General features: G+C 58.6%; 1 protein-coding gene across 6 annotated transcripts in view; it reads right to left on the bottom strand.

The window, feature by feature from the left end:
* HDAC4 (histone deacetylase 4) overlaps positions 1–18,597 on the bottom strand; it is a 295,410-nt gene that overhangs the window by 105,017 nt on the left and 171,796 nt on the right. For 5 of the 6 annotated variants that reach the window (XM_045482343.1, XM_045482342.1, XM_045482341.1 and 2 more), the window contains exon 4: positions 11,137–11,381. The exons of the other annotated variant lie outside the window; for it this stretch is intronic. In XM_045482343.1, the coding sequence (XP_045338299.1) occupies positions 11,137–11,381 (245 nt within the window). The remainder of the gene's footprint in view (positions 1–11,136; positions 11,382–18,597) is intronic. 6 annotated transcript variants of the gene reach the window in all.

Consider the following 18,597-nt stretch of genomic DNA (forward strand, 5'->3'; position numbering starts at 1 on the left):
AGCAACGTAACGAAGACACCACGGTCTGAGTTTGGGGGACCCCCAGTGCCCGTGTGGGGCTGGCCATGGGAAGAGACAGTGGCAGCGGTGGTCCGCACTTGTGCCCAGGTGTGAGCACATCAGGGGTGCAGATGCAGGGGTCTGGACACAGCCGCGTGGCAGCGACCTCGCCTGCCGGACGGCCCTGCCTATTTTAGCTACTTTGCTAGCAGGACACAACTCTGAGCGCCCGGGCCCTTGAACTCCACCGTTAAACCCACGCGGAGAATAGCTGCTCCGGACAAACACTGCATGACGTGATCACAGGAGGTACCAGGAGAGTCCGGTTCACGGAGCAGAAGGGTGGCCCCCGGGCTAGGGGAGGGCACGGGGAGTCGGTGTTTCATGGGGACAGCGTTTCTGTGTGGGGAGATGAGAACGTCCTGGGAATGGGCGGTGCTCACGGTCACACGACCACGTGATTGTGCTTAAGGCCACTGAGTGGCAAAACAAACACAGATAAAACTGTAAATTTTGTGCTCTTGTGTATCTTCCCGAAACACGAAACACAAAAGTGAGTCGGGTTTAGTGGTCCCTCTAAGAGTTCAACGGAGGGCTACACGTGACTCGGCAAGCCCAACCCCCGGTACCCACCCCAGAGAGGTGAGCGCAGATGCTCAAACAGCAACGCCACGCACGGCCACCGAAGAGGCGGAAACAGCCCAAGCGTAGATCAGCTGATGAACAGACAAAACACAAAGGAATATCGCGCAGCCTGAAACAGGAAGGAAGCTCTAACACAGCTGCACCGTGGATGAGACCTGAGAGTCTTACGCTGAGTGAAGGGGCCACGTAGCGCGTGACGACCCGTATGTGGCATATCCCGAGCGGGCGGACTCTGACCGACAGAAAGCAGATCGGTCTGCCGGGGCTGTGGCCAGGGGAGACGGGGGGTGCCTGCTTCCGGGCTTCTTTTTGGGGCGACAAAAATATTTTGGAACTAGATCGTGCCCATGGTTGTACGGTATTGTAAATGTATAAATTATACACTTTAAAATGGCCAATGATAACCTAGGATATGTGAATTTTACCACCATGAAAAAAATGAATGAGGAAGAAACTAAGTATTTTCTATTAAAGCAAAGGAAAAAAGCGGGGCGCCTCAGTGGCTCAGTCGGTTAAGCGCCCGACTTCGGCTCAGGTCATGATCTCACGGCTCGGGAGTTCGAGCCCCGCGTCGGGCTCTGTGCCGCCAGCTCGGAGCCTGGAGCCTGCTTCCGATTCTGTGTCTCCATCTCTCGGCCCCTCCCCCGCTCATGCTTTGTGTCTCTCTGTCTCTCAATATTAATAAACATTAAAAAAGTTAAAAAAAAATAAAGACAAGGAAAAACGCGAACAGACACTCGCCACGGGGAAGTGTCCCTCTCCCCGCTGGCTCTGCCAGGTGAGCGCGTGGCCGCTGCCTGCCCCGCCCTCAGACGTGCTCGCGGCCGCTCCGCAGAAGTGGGGCGGTTACCGCAGACGCAGCACAGGAAGGCTGGGTGACCCCAGGCAGAGCCTCGGTTCTGGATCTCGCGCTCCCTCCTGCCTGACACCCTCAACTGGCAGAGGCGGTGGAAAAGCCCCTCTGTAATGGAGATGACCAAGATCCTCATTAGGAAACTATAAAATAGCTCAAAAGACGATTTAATCCAACAACAGCAGAAGGCCAGGGTCTCTCCACACAGGATCCAGGGAAGACCTCTGCCCTTAGAGCGCCCGCCCCCTGCTCACGGAGCCAGCCGGTGGGGGTGCCTGACTCAACAGCACAGGGCAAGGGGTTACGTGGCCCGGAGACGGAGCCCCAGAGCAATCCTGACGGAGACCGCGGCATGGAGGAGGAGCAGGGTCCCGCCTTCCCGGCTGCTCCCGCCAGCCACGAGCCCAGGACCCCCACCGTGTGCCGCCATGGAGTGGGTCAGGTCGCTACGTGATCACGGAAGTTTTAGTCAACGCAGCTCAAGAGAAAAAGGAAAAGACAAGTATTATTTGCGGACGACGTTATCGTCTACCGGGAGCACGTGAGATAACCCATGACACATTTGCCAGGACTAACGAGAAAACGGAACGCACTTCGGGAAATCCAGAGCTTTTCTATGCACCGACGGCAAGTAGCCAGGCAGTAAATAAAGGGAAGCAACACACTCCGTTCTGATGACACAATCTATAAAATACCCCCAATAAATACAGAAGCTGTAAGCCTTGCGTGAGAAAAACAAAACAAGGCTTTCCGCCAGGACGGAAGAAGCCTCGCATCATCAGAGGGTGACGTGCACCCCTGGTTTAGGAATTCAACGCTGGGGACTTACGACAAGACGTCCTGCTAATTGACTGGCCCGCTGCACCTTCAAAGCAGGTCTCCAGGGGAGACCCCGTGAGAAAAGGCGCTGAGTCCACGAGCAGAACAAACGTGTGGACCAGGAGGGTGGCGGATGGCGCCACGCAAGGCTCCCGGTGAGAGCTGTGTCGGGTCGGCACGGGGCGGGGGGGGGGGGGGTGCTGGAGGCGGTCTGCCAAACACGCGCTTGTCATAGGGGAGAGGCGCCAGTTCAATGGTTCAGAGAAACGCCTGGTTCACGAAGAAGGACAGCCAAATGACAACAGATGAGGGACACTGAAACAACGCCCTTAATTTACGAAGGGTACCATACACCAAAAAGAAAGAGCACGGCAATACGAAAACAGCGAAGAAAAGGACAATTAGTACGGAACAACGAAAGGAGTTAATATAGCAATACGGTTACCCCCCATCGAGGAAGCAGACAGGATGTGAGACAGAACGGAAACGTACCATGAACAAGTACAGCCCAGTGCATCACGCCGCCGGGGGTCCGTCGTGCCCGCCCCCCCGACCCCCCCTGCCGGAGGCAGAGTCACCGCGTGGCCCGGCCTCCCCGTGCGTGGGAGAGAGGCCGGGCAGGAGTGAGGGTGCCAGCAAGCACCGAGCACGGGCACCACCCTCCAGGACGGGCCAGTAAATGCTCCCTGTCCTGGTTCACGCTGCTTTAATATTTTGCCGATCGAAAAATCGTGTGGGTGTGGGTGCGAAAGACCCAGACAGACAGACGGACCCACATTCACTCAGGACTGGAACAGGTTTGGGAGGAAGAACTCGGCAATAGGTAACGAGAAGCAGAGACAGGTACTTACCTTGGGTCGGCAATAGCATTTCTGTTCTGTCTAGACGGAGGCATGAGGCATGCACAAGGGATGCAAAAACAGGAGAAACTGGAAATGACCTCCGCGTCCAAGTCTTCAACTGTTTTGGGGTATTTAAATTCATTATGGCTCATTGTAATACCACAATAAATCATTACGATGTTTCTCAAGTAGGTGCAACGATAAAGAGAATGGTGACAGCACAGTAAATGGAAAACGCGTGCCAGAGCGTGATCCCAATCCCGTGAAACTACAGACACGCACACAACTTACAGAAGATGACAGGGACACGCTTCAGATGGGACAGCTTTCCCAGCTCGCAGCGCTGGAGTAACATTTTCCTCTTTGTAATCTCCAGTGAATCAATAATTAACATCAGCGACTTACACGATCAGAGAGAGAGACTTTTTACGTGGAAACATTCCCTGTGAAAATGGTGGCCTCCGCACGCGAACACAGGCCCCAGCTTCTCTCCCACACATGGGCACAGGGGCCCCGGGGCGCAGGCCTTCCTCTCCTGCCAGGGGCGCCTGGGCCCCGGGGCCAGTCGGCGGCTGCTCCTGGGGCACAGAGGGTTGTCTGCTCGGTGGGCCACACAGGAGGGTCTACGGGGACGTGTCCCCAACACAGCAGGCGGTGACCGCCACTGGGGAACCGAGACGGTGGCCCCGGTACCAGTGTCAACCCCGCCCCATTCAGGCTCACAGCGTTTCCATCAGTGAGGCTGAAGGCCAGGCTCCCGATACAAAAAAGCGTCTGTGCAAAACATGGGGAAAAAATACGTTTATAAAAATACCACTGCCCATGGATGGAGGTGAAGGGACCCACGCCGAATCCAGAACCACGGCCAAGACAGGGAGGCCCACAGCCCTGTCCGCTTCTCCTCTTCTCGGTGCTCCTGACTCAGGGGAGCTCGGCACCCTCTGAACGGGGCAGGATCTCCTGAAGATCATGGCATTTCTGTCCCCTATTCTTTGCATGCCCCCAACATCCGTTCCCTGGGGTAGATTTCCAGGTGAATCCTCACTTTGGCCTCAAGACTTGCCCTGGCCAGCAGGCAACGGCATTTTGGACTCCGGCAGAGGCTTAAAACGTGCCGTCTTCTTGTGAGCTCGGAACGCTGAGACCAGCAAATGATCCGCTAACGTCCTGCCAACCGCCAGGCCACAGAGTGAGGCCATTCCAGGTCAGCCGGCCACCGGCCGGCCAGAGCCGGTCACAGAAGGATGAGAGCAAGCCCACACCTGCAGCACCCCCACAACGCCGCTCTGCAAACCGGACAGAGGCTGCGCCAAGCGCCGGACTTGGGTGGTCTGCTACAGGGCGAAAGCAAAGACACCCCACGACACGGTCTTTGCAGCCCCTCTGAAATGGCGGCCGTCGCCCCTCGAGCACGAAGGGCCTTGCGCCGGCTTAGACGATGCAACCGTTGTCCTTTCTGCATAAAATGAGTATTTCCATCATCGGTCCTGAGCTAAAGATGTGCCCAATTCAGACCGCAGACACCTTCAAACGTGGAAATCGTGTGCCCGCTTTGTTAACACTTAAAACCAGGGTCGGGCTCCGTGAGTGTGATCACCAGCGGTCGCCCACAGTGAGAACTCACACGCCTCCACGCTGCAGGACGGGATCTGAATCGGGGTCACGGAAACGAGGCCAACAACGGGAAGGGCGGAAGAGCCAGGAGCTGAGCCCAAGGGCACGTGGTCACTGTGTGGTGTGTATGCAGCCGCAGACACAAGAACGGAGACCCGGGATAGTTCTCGAATCAGAGCCGTCGCCTGAGTGGCCTGAGTGCTTGGAGGCGCCCGCGGTGGCAGCGTCTGCACGTGCTGAGGGACGGAGGGCAAGAGAGCCACGTCCTTTCCGCGAGGGGGACCTCACCACGTGGGATCTTCAATGGAAGGACAGAGCTGGCCGGGGAGAGATGGGGAGCACACCTGACCAGAACCAACCTGAGGCCTGGGAATCCCAGCGGGAGGCGGGGCCGGCCAGCTCAACTGGTTAGCGCAATGCTACTTTTCAACTTGAGGCATCGGAAACGTGTGTTTCTCGGACAAAATTTTTACAAATTAAAATAACGCAACTAACCCCCAAAGCGGCGGATCTAGACAATGGTCTCTTCATCACATATGCGATCCCGGTTGATGAAATGGTTAAGAACCTTCCAACGGGGTGCCTGGGGGGGCTCAGTCGGTTGACCGTCTGACTTCGGCTCAGGTCATGATCTCCCAATCTGTGAGTTCGAGCCCCTTGTCGGGCTCTGTGCCGACAGCTAGGAGCCTGGAGCCTGCTTCGGATTCTGTGTCTCCCTCTCTCTCTGCCCCTCCCCTGCTCGTGCTCTGTCTCTCTCCCTCTCAAAAATAAATAAAAACATTTAAAAAAAAAAAAAAAGAATCTTCCGGGCGTAAACACTGGCCCCACGGAAGCTCGCTCTCTCCTCTGCCTCGGTTATGCCGCTCACCTGGGACCCTCTTCCGGAGAGAACTCACTGTTCAGGACAGAAGGAGGGGACACGGGACACGGTACCCGAATCAGCCACAACCGGCAAGGAATCGCATCAAGGACAGAGTGCTATGCTGACGGCCGAAACCTCATGGAAGACCTCATTTACCCAAAGTTAGCAATTTAAGTTACATTTTAACCATTATTCCCTTTTTAATTATAAAATCCTATTCAAATTCACTGATGATTTAATGACACTAATTAGATTGTGTGTTGAAGAAATCTGTCTGACAAACTTCACTGCCGAATGTCACCAACAATATGAAGGCTCATGAAGAGAGTTTAAATCATCCAAATAAAAGCCAACTGATGTAATGATTCAATTACAGAGGTTAAACAGCTTTTACGATCTCCATTTTACTTAAAAAAATAAAACACATGATTAAAATGCAGAGAACATATAAACTTGAGATTCTCCCTGTGCTTTTGAGAACCGGGCCTAGAGCCACATTTGTGAGAGCCACGTTCGTGGGGTGGGGGGGGGGGGGAGGCTAGGTTTGTGAAAGCCACATCTGTGGGGGGCCACATCTATGCGGGGGACGGCATCTGTGAGAGCCAAGTCTGTGGGCGTCACATATATGGGGGGGCTCACGTTTGTGAAAGCCCCGTCTGTGAGGGGGGCACATTTATGAGAGCCACATCTATGAAGGCCACATCGATGAGGGGACCACATTTGAACTGCCATGTCTGTGGAGGCCATGTCTGTGAGAGCCACATTTGTGGGGTGGCACATTAGTGAGAACCACATCTGTGGGGGCCACATCTATGGAGGGGGCCCACATTTGTGACAGCCACGTCTATGGGGGCCATGTCTGTGAGAGCCACAGGGAGAGAGAGCCATGTCTATGGGGGGGCACATTTGTGAAAACCACATTTATGTGGAGGCCACATCTAAGGGGGGTGCACATCTTTTAAACCACATCTGTGGGGGGGCCACATTTAAAACAAATGTTTTTAATGTTTATTTATTTTTGAGAGTGTGAAAAATCATAAGCAGGGAAGGGGCAGAGAGAGAGAGAGGGAGACACAGAATCCGAAGCAGGCTCCAGGCTCCAGGCTCCGAGCCGTCAGTACAGAGCCCGACGCGGGGCTCGAACTCACAGACCATGAGATCATGACCTGAGCTGAAGTCAGACACTTAACCGACTGAACCACCCAGGAGCCCTGTGGCAATCACATTTTTGAGAGCCACACTATGGAGGTCACATCTATGGGGGGGGGGGGGGGCGGAGTGCACATTTGTGACAGGCATGTCTATAGAGGCCACATCTATGAGAGCCACGTCTGTGGGGGAACACATCTGTGAGAACCGCATTTGTGGGGGCCACGTCTATTTGCGAGAGCTACGTCTGTAGGGGGGCACATCTATGGAGGGGGCCCACGTGTGTGACAGCCACACCTGTAGGGGCCACATCTGTGGGGGACCCACATCTATGAGAGCCGTGTCTTTGGGGGCCACATCTATATGGGGGACATTTACGAGAGCTGTGCCTATAAAGGCCACATCTGTGGGGAGACCGCATCTGAACTGCCGTGTCTGTGGAGGCCATTATCTGTGAGAGCCACATCTGTGGCGGCCACATCTATGGGGAGGCACATGTGTGACAGCCACACCTGACATTTGTGGGGGCCACATCTGTGGGGGGGGTCCCACATCTATGAGAGCCGCGTCTATGGGGGTCGTGTCTGTGAGAGCCATGTCTGTGGGGCTCCCGGCACCCCTTAGAGCATCTGGCCCTATGGGTGAGGGGAGTTCTCAGGGGCACACCTGGCATGTGGAGCAGCCTGATGGCCAGGGGTCCCCGCACAGATTATGTGGCACTGGGAGGGGGAGGTCCCCGCGCAGACTCTGTGGAACCAGGGGGCGTGTCAATGCATAGGTTATGTGGCACGAGGGGGTCCCGGCACAGGCTCTGCGACACTGGGGGTGGGGGTGCGGGGGTCCCGCGCAGGCTCTGTGGTAGCTGCTCTGGAGCTCGCGGGCACCGATGTGAGGACTCAGGAGGGAGGCTCCTCCACCTCCAAAGCAGTGACACAAAACCCTAGAGCCCCAGGTGGGGACAGGGGGTCAGGGAGGGGAAGCCAGACCTGCCCCCTCCCGGAGGCGGAGGCCCCAGGCAGGCGGGCAGCCCAGCCCCGCCCCAAGGTGACAGCACCGACGGGTCCCGGAGTTCCCGTCTCTTGCTTCCTCCTGCTTCCCGACGACCCCTCTCCCGCACGGGCCTCGTTTCTTCTCAGCCGCTTGTTATTCTCGGTTTCTCATCTTCCGGCCACAGCTACAAATTCAGCTGACACGTGGTCTTCCTCGGCGTTGCGGGCACAGAAGGCCACCCCTGCGGGTCCGCGGGCAGCGCAGGTCCCCGTCACGTGCACGCAGGGCCCCGGGGGGGCAGGGTGGACGCGGCTCCCGAGCTCCTTCCCCAGCCAGGCGCCGGGCGCGGCCTGCAGGGCAGCAGATCGGGGCCGCAAACCGCGTCACCGGGGGACAGAGGACCTTCCGGGGCACACGGCGCTGTGGCCTCGAAAGGCGAGGGGCGGCGACGGGGCCCGCCGGCCTCCGGGTACGAGGGGACCCGCCTGGAAGGACGGGGGAAGGCAGACTAGTGACCCGCCAGATGCCAAGACGGGGTGACAACGCAGGTGGCCGAGCCCAGGCCGCCACAGAGCGGGGGGGACCCGGGCTTGGCGGGGCTGGAGGCGCGTGCCGGACGCAGGACAGCCAAGAGTCTGCCTTTGGGACTCCCAGAAAGGGGAGGCTCTAGCCTCACGGACAAGACTGCTCTTCTCATTTCCCGCCACGCCGCGGAAGACCACCCTATGGGCCGCAGGCGGTCACCGGGAAGAGCGGCAACTCGTGACTTCCCGCTGGCAAGCGACCGCTTCCCGAGGCCGCCCTCACAGACCTGGACCCCAGGGGCACGTCGCCGCACCCAGACCCCGCCGCTCGCCCACCCACCACACAGAACAGTGGCCACCAGCAGGCGCACGCGTGGGGTCAGCCAGGGGCGGGGCGCCTGCTCCGTGGGCCCCCGAACAGCACACCCGAGGACACCTGTCAGAAGCGGCCGTCGCGATGGCTGCGGGTGGCCGAGGGCACGGAGCGCAGCGACCCCTCCGCTCCGCGGGACCCCCAGGCCGCCTAGAATGCTACAGTCCAGACGACGGGGCCGGGACTCCTACGGCTCAGGGAACCGTCCGGCCTTGGCTGATCAGGCGTTGACCCCGGGGGGCCGGCCGCCTCAGGGCGAGAGCAGCAGGCGCGGGGACAGCAAACCCAAACTCCCAGAAGCGAAGCCGCGTCACAGCTCCCAAGACCCAGGGCCTGCCACGCAGCTCCGCGGCCCGGCCCGGCCCCACGAGGCCCTAGGACAAGCCTTCGCGACGCGCCTCTGGCGGTGCTCACGCATCTGTGATGCGGCCCGCCGAGCCACGTGACACCGCTGGGCGGCCTCGCCCCGCGGTCCCGCCGGCACGGGTACACAGAGAGCGAGGCCACGGGCCCCGGCACAGTCACGTCTCCCCCCACCCCGTCGACAGCGGCCATTCAATGGAAACTTCGAACGGTATTCTACGGGTACGGGAGGGGTGGCTGAGACCCTGCGACGGAAGAAACTACCGGCCGGAAGCAGGAGGAGACAGACCCGCCAACGATTCCGCGTGGCCCCCGTGGCACACACCGCCCAGGGGCCGGCTGGGGCCTGACAAAGCCAAGCCTGGGGCTGAGCGCTGTCGCCCACGGGCCGTGCGCGTCTCCATGGAAAGGGTGTCTCGGGGGCATCCGGTAGCACAGGGTGAGGGCTCTCAGTTCCCCACAGCTGTGCCGTCCCGCATAGTAGCCACGGACCACGCGTGGCCCCGGAGTGCTGGAAATGCAGCCGGTCCACACGGAGACGCGCTCCGTGCGTAGCGTCCACGATGGTGTCCCGAGATGCGTATAAACAAAACCTTTAACACATTACACGTTGAAGAACAGTTTGGAAACGGGAGGTTACTTAAGACACACTCACGTTCCCCTTCCGCTAGCCAGGCTCCCAACGGTACTCCCGCATCCCTGCCTCCTGCTACTCACCCCTTGTCTGGGCCCCTCCCAGGATGCACCAGGGCTGCACGCGACCAGTGGAATAAGGCAGGACAGGGGCCGCGTCACTTCCCAGACGGCTGCAGGAGACACTGGGGCTTGCACCTCGGACCTGGCGTTGTGGTCTCTCGGGGTGCTCACTGTGGGAGGCTCTGCTGGTGACGAGGCCTGAGCCTCCCGTCCACACCCACGTGAGTGAGCCCGGAAGAGGGTCTCACGGCCCTGGCCTTATGAGGGACCCCAAGTCACAACCCCCAGCTGGGCTGCCCCTCATTCCTGACCACGGAAACCATGAGCTAAGGCACATTTGTTGCTTTAAATCACCGAGGGTAGGGTGTTTTGTCACACAGAACAGATGAGTTATACAACCTGGGGGTTTCTGTTTCGTTTCGTTTCTGGCTACCGGGAAAGGTAAGACTCTCTCTCGCTTTTTTTTTTTTTTTTTTTTTTTTTTTAATGTTTTTATTTATTTTTTTGAGACAGAGAGAGACAGAGCATGAACGGGGGAGGGTCAGAGAGAGAGGGAGACACAGAATCGGAAGCAGGCTCCAGGCTCTGAGCCATCAGCCCAGAGCCCGACGCGGGGCTCGAACTCACGGACCGCGAGATCGTGACCTGGCTGAAGTCGGACGCTTAACCAACTGCGCCACCCAGGCGCCCCGACTCTCTCTCGCTTTTAATCTGCCCTGTTTGTATCTCCCGGACGGTGCTTCTCTCCGTGGTGCTAAATACAGTGGAGCCTATTATGGTCACAGCTGTCACAAGTGATCTGTCCACGATGTAGCACAGCTTTGCTACTGGTTACTAACACGTGGTTCTTTCCAATGTATTTAATTTTAACCCTGGGCTCAGGATGAATATTTACAGAGACTAACTACAGTAAATAAGTAAGGAAATAAATCTGTTAGTTCTTTCTTATTAAATTCAAATGAAAAGAAAATAGTGCCATATCTTTCCAATTCTAAAGGATCAGTGGGGACAACTGAGAAAAGACCAGTCCCAAGAAGGAAATGCAAAGGATTTATAAACGCACCACCCAGAGGTGGTCACTCGTCCATCAAGATTCTGGCGTTTCTTCTCGCTGGTAACTTTTCTACTTGGGGACGTGTTATCTTTTGGGATGAAATGAAACGTCAGGCGCGTCCCTTAAGCCCGCTCCTGCCCTGTGCCTCGGTGACTTTCCCACAACGCGCTGCCCGCACCACAGTTAGCCCGACCGGCGGGCCTCCGGCAGGCTGGGGTCAGCACAGTAAGGCGCGTCCTGTGCGTCATCGCGGCGTCCGGCTGGTGCGCGGGGGCCCCGCCGCCCCCCTCCCGAGGAACCCGGCGCGGGGGAGGCCCCCGCAGGTGCGCACGCGCCCCGCCGCCCCACTTACTTTGATGTGCTCGTGCAGCTGGGCCTCGTGCTGCCGGGAGAGCTGCTCGTGCTGCCTCTGGAACTCGGCAATGAGGATCTGCCTCTGGAGCTGCTGCTTCTGCTTGAGGGCCAGCAGTTCCTGCTGCAGCTGCTGCTCCCGGAGGGTGGGCTCCGCCACGGGCAGCGCGAACTGGTGGTCCAGGCGGAGGTCCATGGGCACCGCCGGGGGCGCGACCTGCAAAGGCAGCGCGGAGGCCACATCCACTGCGGGAGAGAGCACAGCACAGAGGCGCCGGTCACTGCCGCGGCACGGCGTCCCCGGGCCCCTCCCCGCCCCCTGCCCGATGCCCAGGGGCGCCCCTGGGCTAAAGCACGCTGCCCCGCCCCCCCCCCCCCCTTGCCTGACCGGCTCAAAATGCGGGGCTCGGGAGGCCTTTGGGGCGTTCCGGTGGTCAAGGGCAGAGACGGCGAGAGAGAGTGGGAGGTCAGGCCGCGACAGGCGCCCGCCAGACGCACGCCCCGCCCCGCGCCCGGCAAGGAGAGGCCCCCCGGGGGGGGGGGGACCCAGCGGCCGCCCTGACGTCGTCCCCGAAAGTCCCCCGAGAAAGAGAAAGAAGCTGGCTGTAAAGAGAGCTAAACGCGAGTGCGCGGAGAGGCCAGCCGGCCTGCGCCTTTCTCCTTCCTCCTCCCGGAGCCACTGAGGGCCTGTGTGCGCGAAGCGCAGAAGAGCGTGCGCCGCTGCCGGGGTCCCGACGGCCGCGACAGCCCCGCGTTTCCGTGGAGAGGCGCGCGCCCTCCCGGAAAACGTGTTTCCCCACCGCGGCCGGCGAGTGAGCGCCCGCCCGGCACGTGCATCAGGGTCCTGGGCCGCTGCGCTCCACCAAGGAGTGGATTTTCTTCCTCCTACTAATGTACTGCCGAAAACAAGCTCAAGTGATTCCGATTAGAAACAGAAGCGAAATCAGTCTTGATGCTTACAGATCAATACCAAATTGCAGACAGGAGAAGCGTGCACAAAGTTTTAAATTCTGGCCATCACCCCATAACCCCACGGGGGGACTCCTCCTACGGCAGGTTTGAGGCTGAAAAGCACAGGCCGTGAGTGCTGCTTCTCGGCCAGGTGGGGGAACGGTCCCCTGCAGGGGCAGCTGCCCCCCCACCATGCTCCTGCGACTCACAGGCCCAGGAGCTCCCCATCCCTTCCAGAGAGCTCCCCTCAACCCGCTCTGGGCCCTTTTCTTCAAGTGACACACCAGACCCAGGGCCCCGGGGCAGGAGACTGGGGCCTCCCGCTCCAGGGAGCCAGTAGTCAGGTGGGAATTCAAATTCAACGGAAGCAGGCCACCCCAGTTCCTTACCATCAGGGCCACCTCTGGCCAGATCCTCTGCCGGTGGGGCCACGTTATGCACCTGACCTTGTTCCAGGGTCTCCTGACTGGCCCGCCCACGTGCCCTGGGACCTGATGCTCAGACCACAGGGCCCTCCGATTCCAGCCATCATCTGGTTCCTTGGGGAGTCGGTACCCCGCAACCACACAAGCCCAGAGCTCCCGGTAAACTGGCGCTTTCGTGGAACCGCCCCTCAGGACGAAGCATTTCTGTGGTCACTGCGCGGGCACAGCCCTGCTGTTCTGATGAGGCAAGGCGAGGAAACACTGCTGAGGGAGAGGCCCAGCTCTGGCAGAAGCCCTCGTTGTAGTCACCTGGCCTGAGCCCCAGTGTCCTGGACAGACACGTGGCCGTGTAGCCTGCAGGGCGCGGCTCACATAGGCGGAGTCCTGGATGCTGCCCAGGACGGGGCGTCCGGCTCCTACACAAAATCTCGGTCTCCTCCACCCCCAGGACCCGGAGCCATTCAGGTTCCAGGGCCTGGAGCTCTCCGAGGCCCACGGGGCAGGGCTGACAGGGGCCCCAGGGCCTGGACCAGCTTGACCTTGAGGAGTGCCTCACCCTGGACCCCCAGGGAACAGAGGGAAGAGACAGAGCCGCCCAGAGGGTGGTGGGAAAATACTCTGTATTCGACCCTCTTAGAAAGTATTCCATTGTCCTATCCTTTGGGCCCCGACAAGGCCAGGATAAAATGCCAGTGGACTGTTTATCTTCTGTTTCCCCCAATCAGTGAGATGCACCCTCCAGCTGTGAAAACATACGCAACCAATTATTTCTAATGGCGTATCAAGCTTTGATATATTAAGAGGGTTTTGTTTGCTGTTTACATGAGCAAAATCTACACAAATGAATTGTTTTTCATGAACAGGAAGGACCAGGGAGCAGCGTTATCCTACCCATTCCTACCGCGCGGAGCTGGGAAAGGCTGGATTTTATCAGTTGCCTTTCTTGATCATTTTTATTATGAAATATAGAAAAATGGGAAAATCACATAAATAGCAGTTGTAGAAAAACCTCAATATCTTCCTCCGTTTGCTTCAGACTCTCTTTTAAGGAACACACACGAGGGCAGGGAGGACAGCTCCGTGAGCAAACGTGGAGGAAAGAGGGCGTCACTGGGCTCCTTACAGGGCTCGACGCCCACTCTTCTCTCTCAAGGGAGTGTGTGATCCCTCGCTCCCGAGGGTGACCGTGCGGGACGCCTCCCGGAAGCACCGTTACTGCGGATGGCTACCCGGTTTCACCCTTGTGTGGCCACGGGTGCAGCGAGAAGGCTGTTTTCCGCGGACCCGCTAACGTGCCTCTTACGCCGCAGACACAGGTGAGCACGGGGCGGGCCTCCCCGGGTTAGTCAGCCTTTGCTTTCTAAGGATAAACCTGACTGTGTCTTGCAGGGTCACACACGCCCACCCAGGCACCGACGCACTGAGCCCACAAGCCTCGCGGCGAGAAGGTTCGACTCCCTTTCCAGGTGAGAGCAGCCCCGGGTTGCCTGGCGAAGCGACAGTGTTTTGGCTTAAGTAAACAGCCACAGAGAGCGTGTGACATCAGCACGCTGCCCTGCGCGGTGTCCGCTGCCTCACTTCGTGCGCCCCCCGCTAGAAGGTGTGCGAGGGGTCCCATCTTGCCTGGGGACCCGAGATCTTCCGTGGCACCGAGCCCGGCCCTGAGCCGCCGGGCAGAAGACCCGGCTGCTGTTCATTTAGCAGATCCCCTCCTTACTGCAATTTTTCACGTAGGAGCTCAGGGGACCATCAGAAATGTCTAGCGGTCAATCCCTTTAGGTGCTGACCACAGAACAGCTTTTCAGTAACTTCAAAAACACGGCGGGCTGAACTTTTCTACGAACACGTTCGTTTACTGGGGAGCTGTGTGGGGCCCTGTGGCTCTGTGCTGGGCGCGGGGACGTCCCCAGACCAGCCTGTAACAGGGCTGGGGGGGTGGTTCGTCCACACGGGGGCACAGCGTGAACAAGGGCCGGAGGTCAGGGTGTACGTGGAGGGGCGTGGGGACGCAGGTTGAGGGAAAACTCAACCCCCACTCAGAGGGCAGGGTCTTCACGAGCAAATCCTGGAGCGTCCGTGCGGGGCCAGAGCGGGTGACCGTGCGGGGGAGGCCAGGCCTCAGACGCAGAAGGGCGGGCAGTGGGGTGCCTGCCACGGGGAAGCACGGGGGGGGGGGGTGGGGGGGCACCGCAGGGGAAGCAGCACTCAGGTGGGGGCGCGGGGCAGGACCAGGCTGTTTGGACGGTTCCTTCTCAGCAGCGGGCCGAGGCGGGCTGTGCACATCTGCCACATGCGAGCTGGAGCTCGTTTCGTTTCCTCAAACCTTTCCCAGATCCTTCTGAGGCTGGAAGCATAGGGAATCTTCCAAGGGAGCACTGCCCGGCAGCCCCCGCTAGTCCTTCCCCAGACACGAAAGGCCGAGGTCAGAGGATGCTCGGGGGCGAGGGGCCCGCACACGACGGAGGGGGCCCGTGAGCGGGGCGCGGAGGGTGAGAGCCGGGACACGTGCGGGTGTCCGCGGGACGGCGTGCTGTTCTCACTGCACCGTTCCTTTTGCATTGACCGCTTCTTAGCCAGGGAGGGCCTACTGCTCGGTTTACCACACAAAACTCACACAAAACTCCGTTCTTCTGCTAAAGAAGGCTAAGAGCAGGGCACACAGAAGGAAGAGCTACTCATTACCTACGTCAGCGGCGCCGTAAGTGGCTTCTGCCGGTGGAAACAACACCCCGTCTGCAGGTAGACACGAGAGGCGGTGTGGGAACGGACGCGGGACAAGGAGACCCTGGTGAGGCCTCCAGAGAAATGCCACCTCCTCATCCCTCCTGCGTGGCCAGTCAGGCGGCCCGGCGGGTGGGCGACATGGCCGGAGCCCCGCTGTCCCAGGCCTGGTGCAGCCGGGGTGGGGGGGGGGGGGAATCACGGCCACAGTCCCCCTTCTTTCCCGCTGCTGGCGGGTGTATCATATGCGACTCGTACTATTTCTGTATCAAAAACCATTTGACAGGCCAGGCATTCTCCACAGAAGCTGCCAGAGCTTTTGACCCAAAGCTCCCCGAAGAAAACAATACAACCTTCTCTACTTAAAGAATGCAGCATCCAAACAAAAAAGCCTGTATTCTCATGAATATTTTATGTGGAGTAGAAAATTGCTTTTATAGGTTGTGCCTTGAGAAACATAGCAATACAGTCGGACTCATGACGTTAGTAGAAGCACAAAGACCATATTCAGCGTTTCGATAAGAAACGGCAAGGCCGTGCTGTCTGAATTACAAGTTCGCCATCGGAAAGCGAAAAAAAATCTGCCAGTCTCTATGTTTTAAAATAAATGATCGTCAAAAAGGACACTGTAGTTTTCCATTACGTGGGTTAGATCCTCTCCGCTAAACGCCGTCATACAGATGCGAAAGAAAGACGAGCACTATTCTCTAGAAAACGTGGCCAAAGTTTAGGATCTGTTCAAGTAAAGAATGACTCATTCAGACGCAGGGAAAAATAATAGATATTTCAAGCATGTAACTATGATTTCCTCTTACTCTGACATTTTGTCTGTGTGTGACGGGGGGAGGGAGGAGGTGGGTGGGGGACTATTGGAAATGTGTAACTTACGTAGAGTGAAACACCTCGCGCACGCCGAAGGACGCGTAGTCAGGGCGGAGCAAGAGTGAACGAAGAATCAGAGAATCGCCCCAAGTCGTGTGCCCGCCCCCCACCCCCCAACAACATTCTGGCTTGGTCACGCATCCCCTGCTTTTCTTTATGGTGATGCCATCCACGCGCGTGTCCCCAAACACCCATTCTTTGGCTGACAGCAGCGAGCACAAGAGGGTGACGGAGACTCCCAGGAAGAGGGAAGAGGCTGGAGTCCCGTCTGCCTTCGGCTTCCGGGACAGCTGGCAGAAAGAGGTCTGTCTGGGACGAGGTCACGAGTGACCCCCAGGAAGCCAGAGGCCACCCCACTGCGGCATCTGGTGGGGCGGACGCAGAGTCCCTGCTCCTGAGTCCTCGGTGGCCAGCCTCCACCCTCGGCCACGAGCCACCGCGAAGGCCCCGCGCAGAGGAGCGAGGGGGCGGGGCAGGGAGGGGAGCAGGAGCCCAGACAGGTCAGCGACAGAGGAGGGTCTGGGGCAGGCTCCCGGGCTCAGGTCCCCCAGGCACAGGCACCTGCCCGGAAGCCAGAGAGTTCCCACCCGGCAGGTAGCCCAGGCTCCCCTGAGCAGCTGCCATCAGGGGGCCGGCCTCCTCCTCCTCCAGGGGACGCCCTCCTCCGTCTCTGTCCCCTCCTGTTGTCCTGCAGGATCTCAGGCTCCCAGGGTGCCTTCGAGAGAAGGCCTGGGGAGGGAGGTTCTGCTCGTAGTCATCTCCCCTCCATGCACTGCTACCTCCAGAACTCCAGCCGGAAACTCACTTCCTTCAGGATCCTAGAAGCACCTCTGTCTGGCCCTCCTGTTCCCAACATGGTTACTGAAAACTGAAGCCATCCGGATTCCGGATCCTCTGACGGGACGAGATTTTTCTCCCTGGAAGTTTGTCAGGTCTTGTCCTGGTCCCCAGGGTTCTGCAATTTCACGGTGACAGGGCTTGGCTCTCCTCTGGCCAGGGCGGGGCACTCAGCTGGCCCGGTCAGCGAGGCAGCCTCTGTCCTCCCCCAGGGACAGCCTTGAGTTATCTTCTTGGGGCTTTCCTTTTTGCACTCTCTGCTTCTGAAACTTCTTACATTTGGTAGATCTCGAAGGATCCTCTGCTTTTCTCTCTTTCTTGCTTGTGCTCAATTTTATGAGGCTTCCTTACACACGTATTCTCACCCCTTCATCGGGTTTCGCACCATTTCAGCTCTGACGTTTTTAACTGACGACTCACCGGCCACGTTCAGAGAACGACGGCCCCTTAAGAGCATCGTGCTCTCACGTGGTGGACGAGGTACCTGCTCTGGTCTGGGAGGACGGCACTGATAACCCTGCACAGTCTCGGACCTCCCACATCTGTCTGTTTTGCCTTCGTCTTCCCGGCCGCCAGGCTGCTCCGAGTACCGGTGTTGGCAGGGACTCCCACGCAGGCTGCTGGCAGAGTGGGGCTCTCACCCAGAAGACTGTCCGCGTGGGGTGGCCTTACTTCCTGGGGAGGAGCCTTCCCACCTTGGTGTGGTACTGAGTGAGGGTCTCCGTGCTCGGCGCTCATGGGGAACGCAGCTATGCCCCTGCTCTTGTTACGGTGCCTACGCCCTCCACCTGCTGGTGTCCCCCCGCCAGGGCCTCTGGATTAGGTTCTCCCGGAGGAAAAATCCTCCAGCGGGCCACCCCCGGGGGGGGCTCACTCTGGAGCACAGTGGGGAGCACGTCCAGGAGTCTAGCGTGTCTGACTGGCCGCCCTTCCCAGCCCCGTTGCAGATGGGGGCTGCTACCCCAGGAGGGGTGTGTGCGGCGCATCTGTGGGGGTGGGGGAGTGGCGAGGGTCTGGCAGATGGGCCTTGACTGACGCACCTGCCTTCTGACCCCCATCCCGGGCCGCTGCTGATGCTCCCTCTTCCACTCGCCTGTGCCTGGGACCTATGACCTTTCTCTGCAATACGTTTTTAAAAATTTTTTTATGGAAATTCTCAGAAGCACACAGAGGTGGAGAGGACAGTTGAATCAAGTCCCAGGGGTCCGTCCCTCAGTTCCAACAACTGCCAACTAATGGCGAACCTCGTGTCTTCTGCGTGACCCCCACCTCCTTCCGTTCTGGATTACACTGGGGGACACCAGCTGTCAAGGCGCTTTTTTCTATAGTAGTTCGGAAAGTATCCCTGAATGAACTCTTTTAAAAAACACAATCAGGGGCGCCTGGGTGGCTCAGTCGGTTGAGTGTCCGACTTCAGCTCGGGTCATGATCTCGCGGTTCGTGGGTTCGAGCCCCGCGTCGGGCTCTGTGCCGACAGCTCGGAGCCTGGAGCCTGCTTCGGATTCTGTGTCTCCCTCTTTCTCTGCCCCTCCCCTGCTCGTGCTCTGTCTCTGTCTCTCAAAAATAAATGAACATTAAACAAAAAACTTGAAACCACAATCACATCCCATTAATATACCCAAATAAATGAACAAGTCTTCCATGAT

Source organism: Leopardus geoffroyi, chromosome C1 (genome assembly GCF_018350155.1).
Source record: "Leopardus geoffroyi isolate Oge1 chromosome C1, O.geoffroyi_Oge1_pat1.0, whole genome shotgun sequence".
In the NCBI taxonomy this organism is placed as follows: Eukaryota; Metazoa; Chordata; class Mammalia; order Carnivora; family Felidae; genus Leopardus; species Leopardus geoffroyi.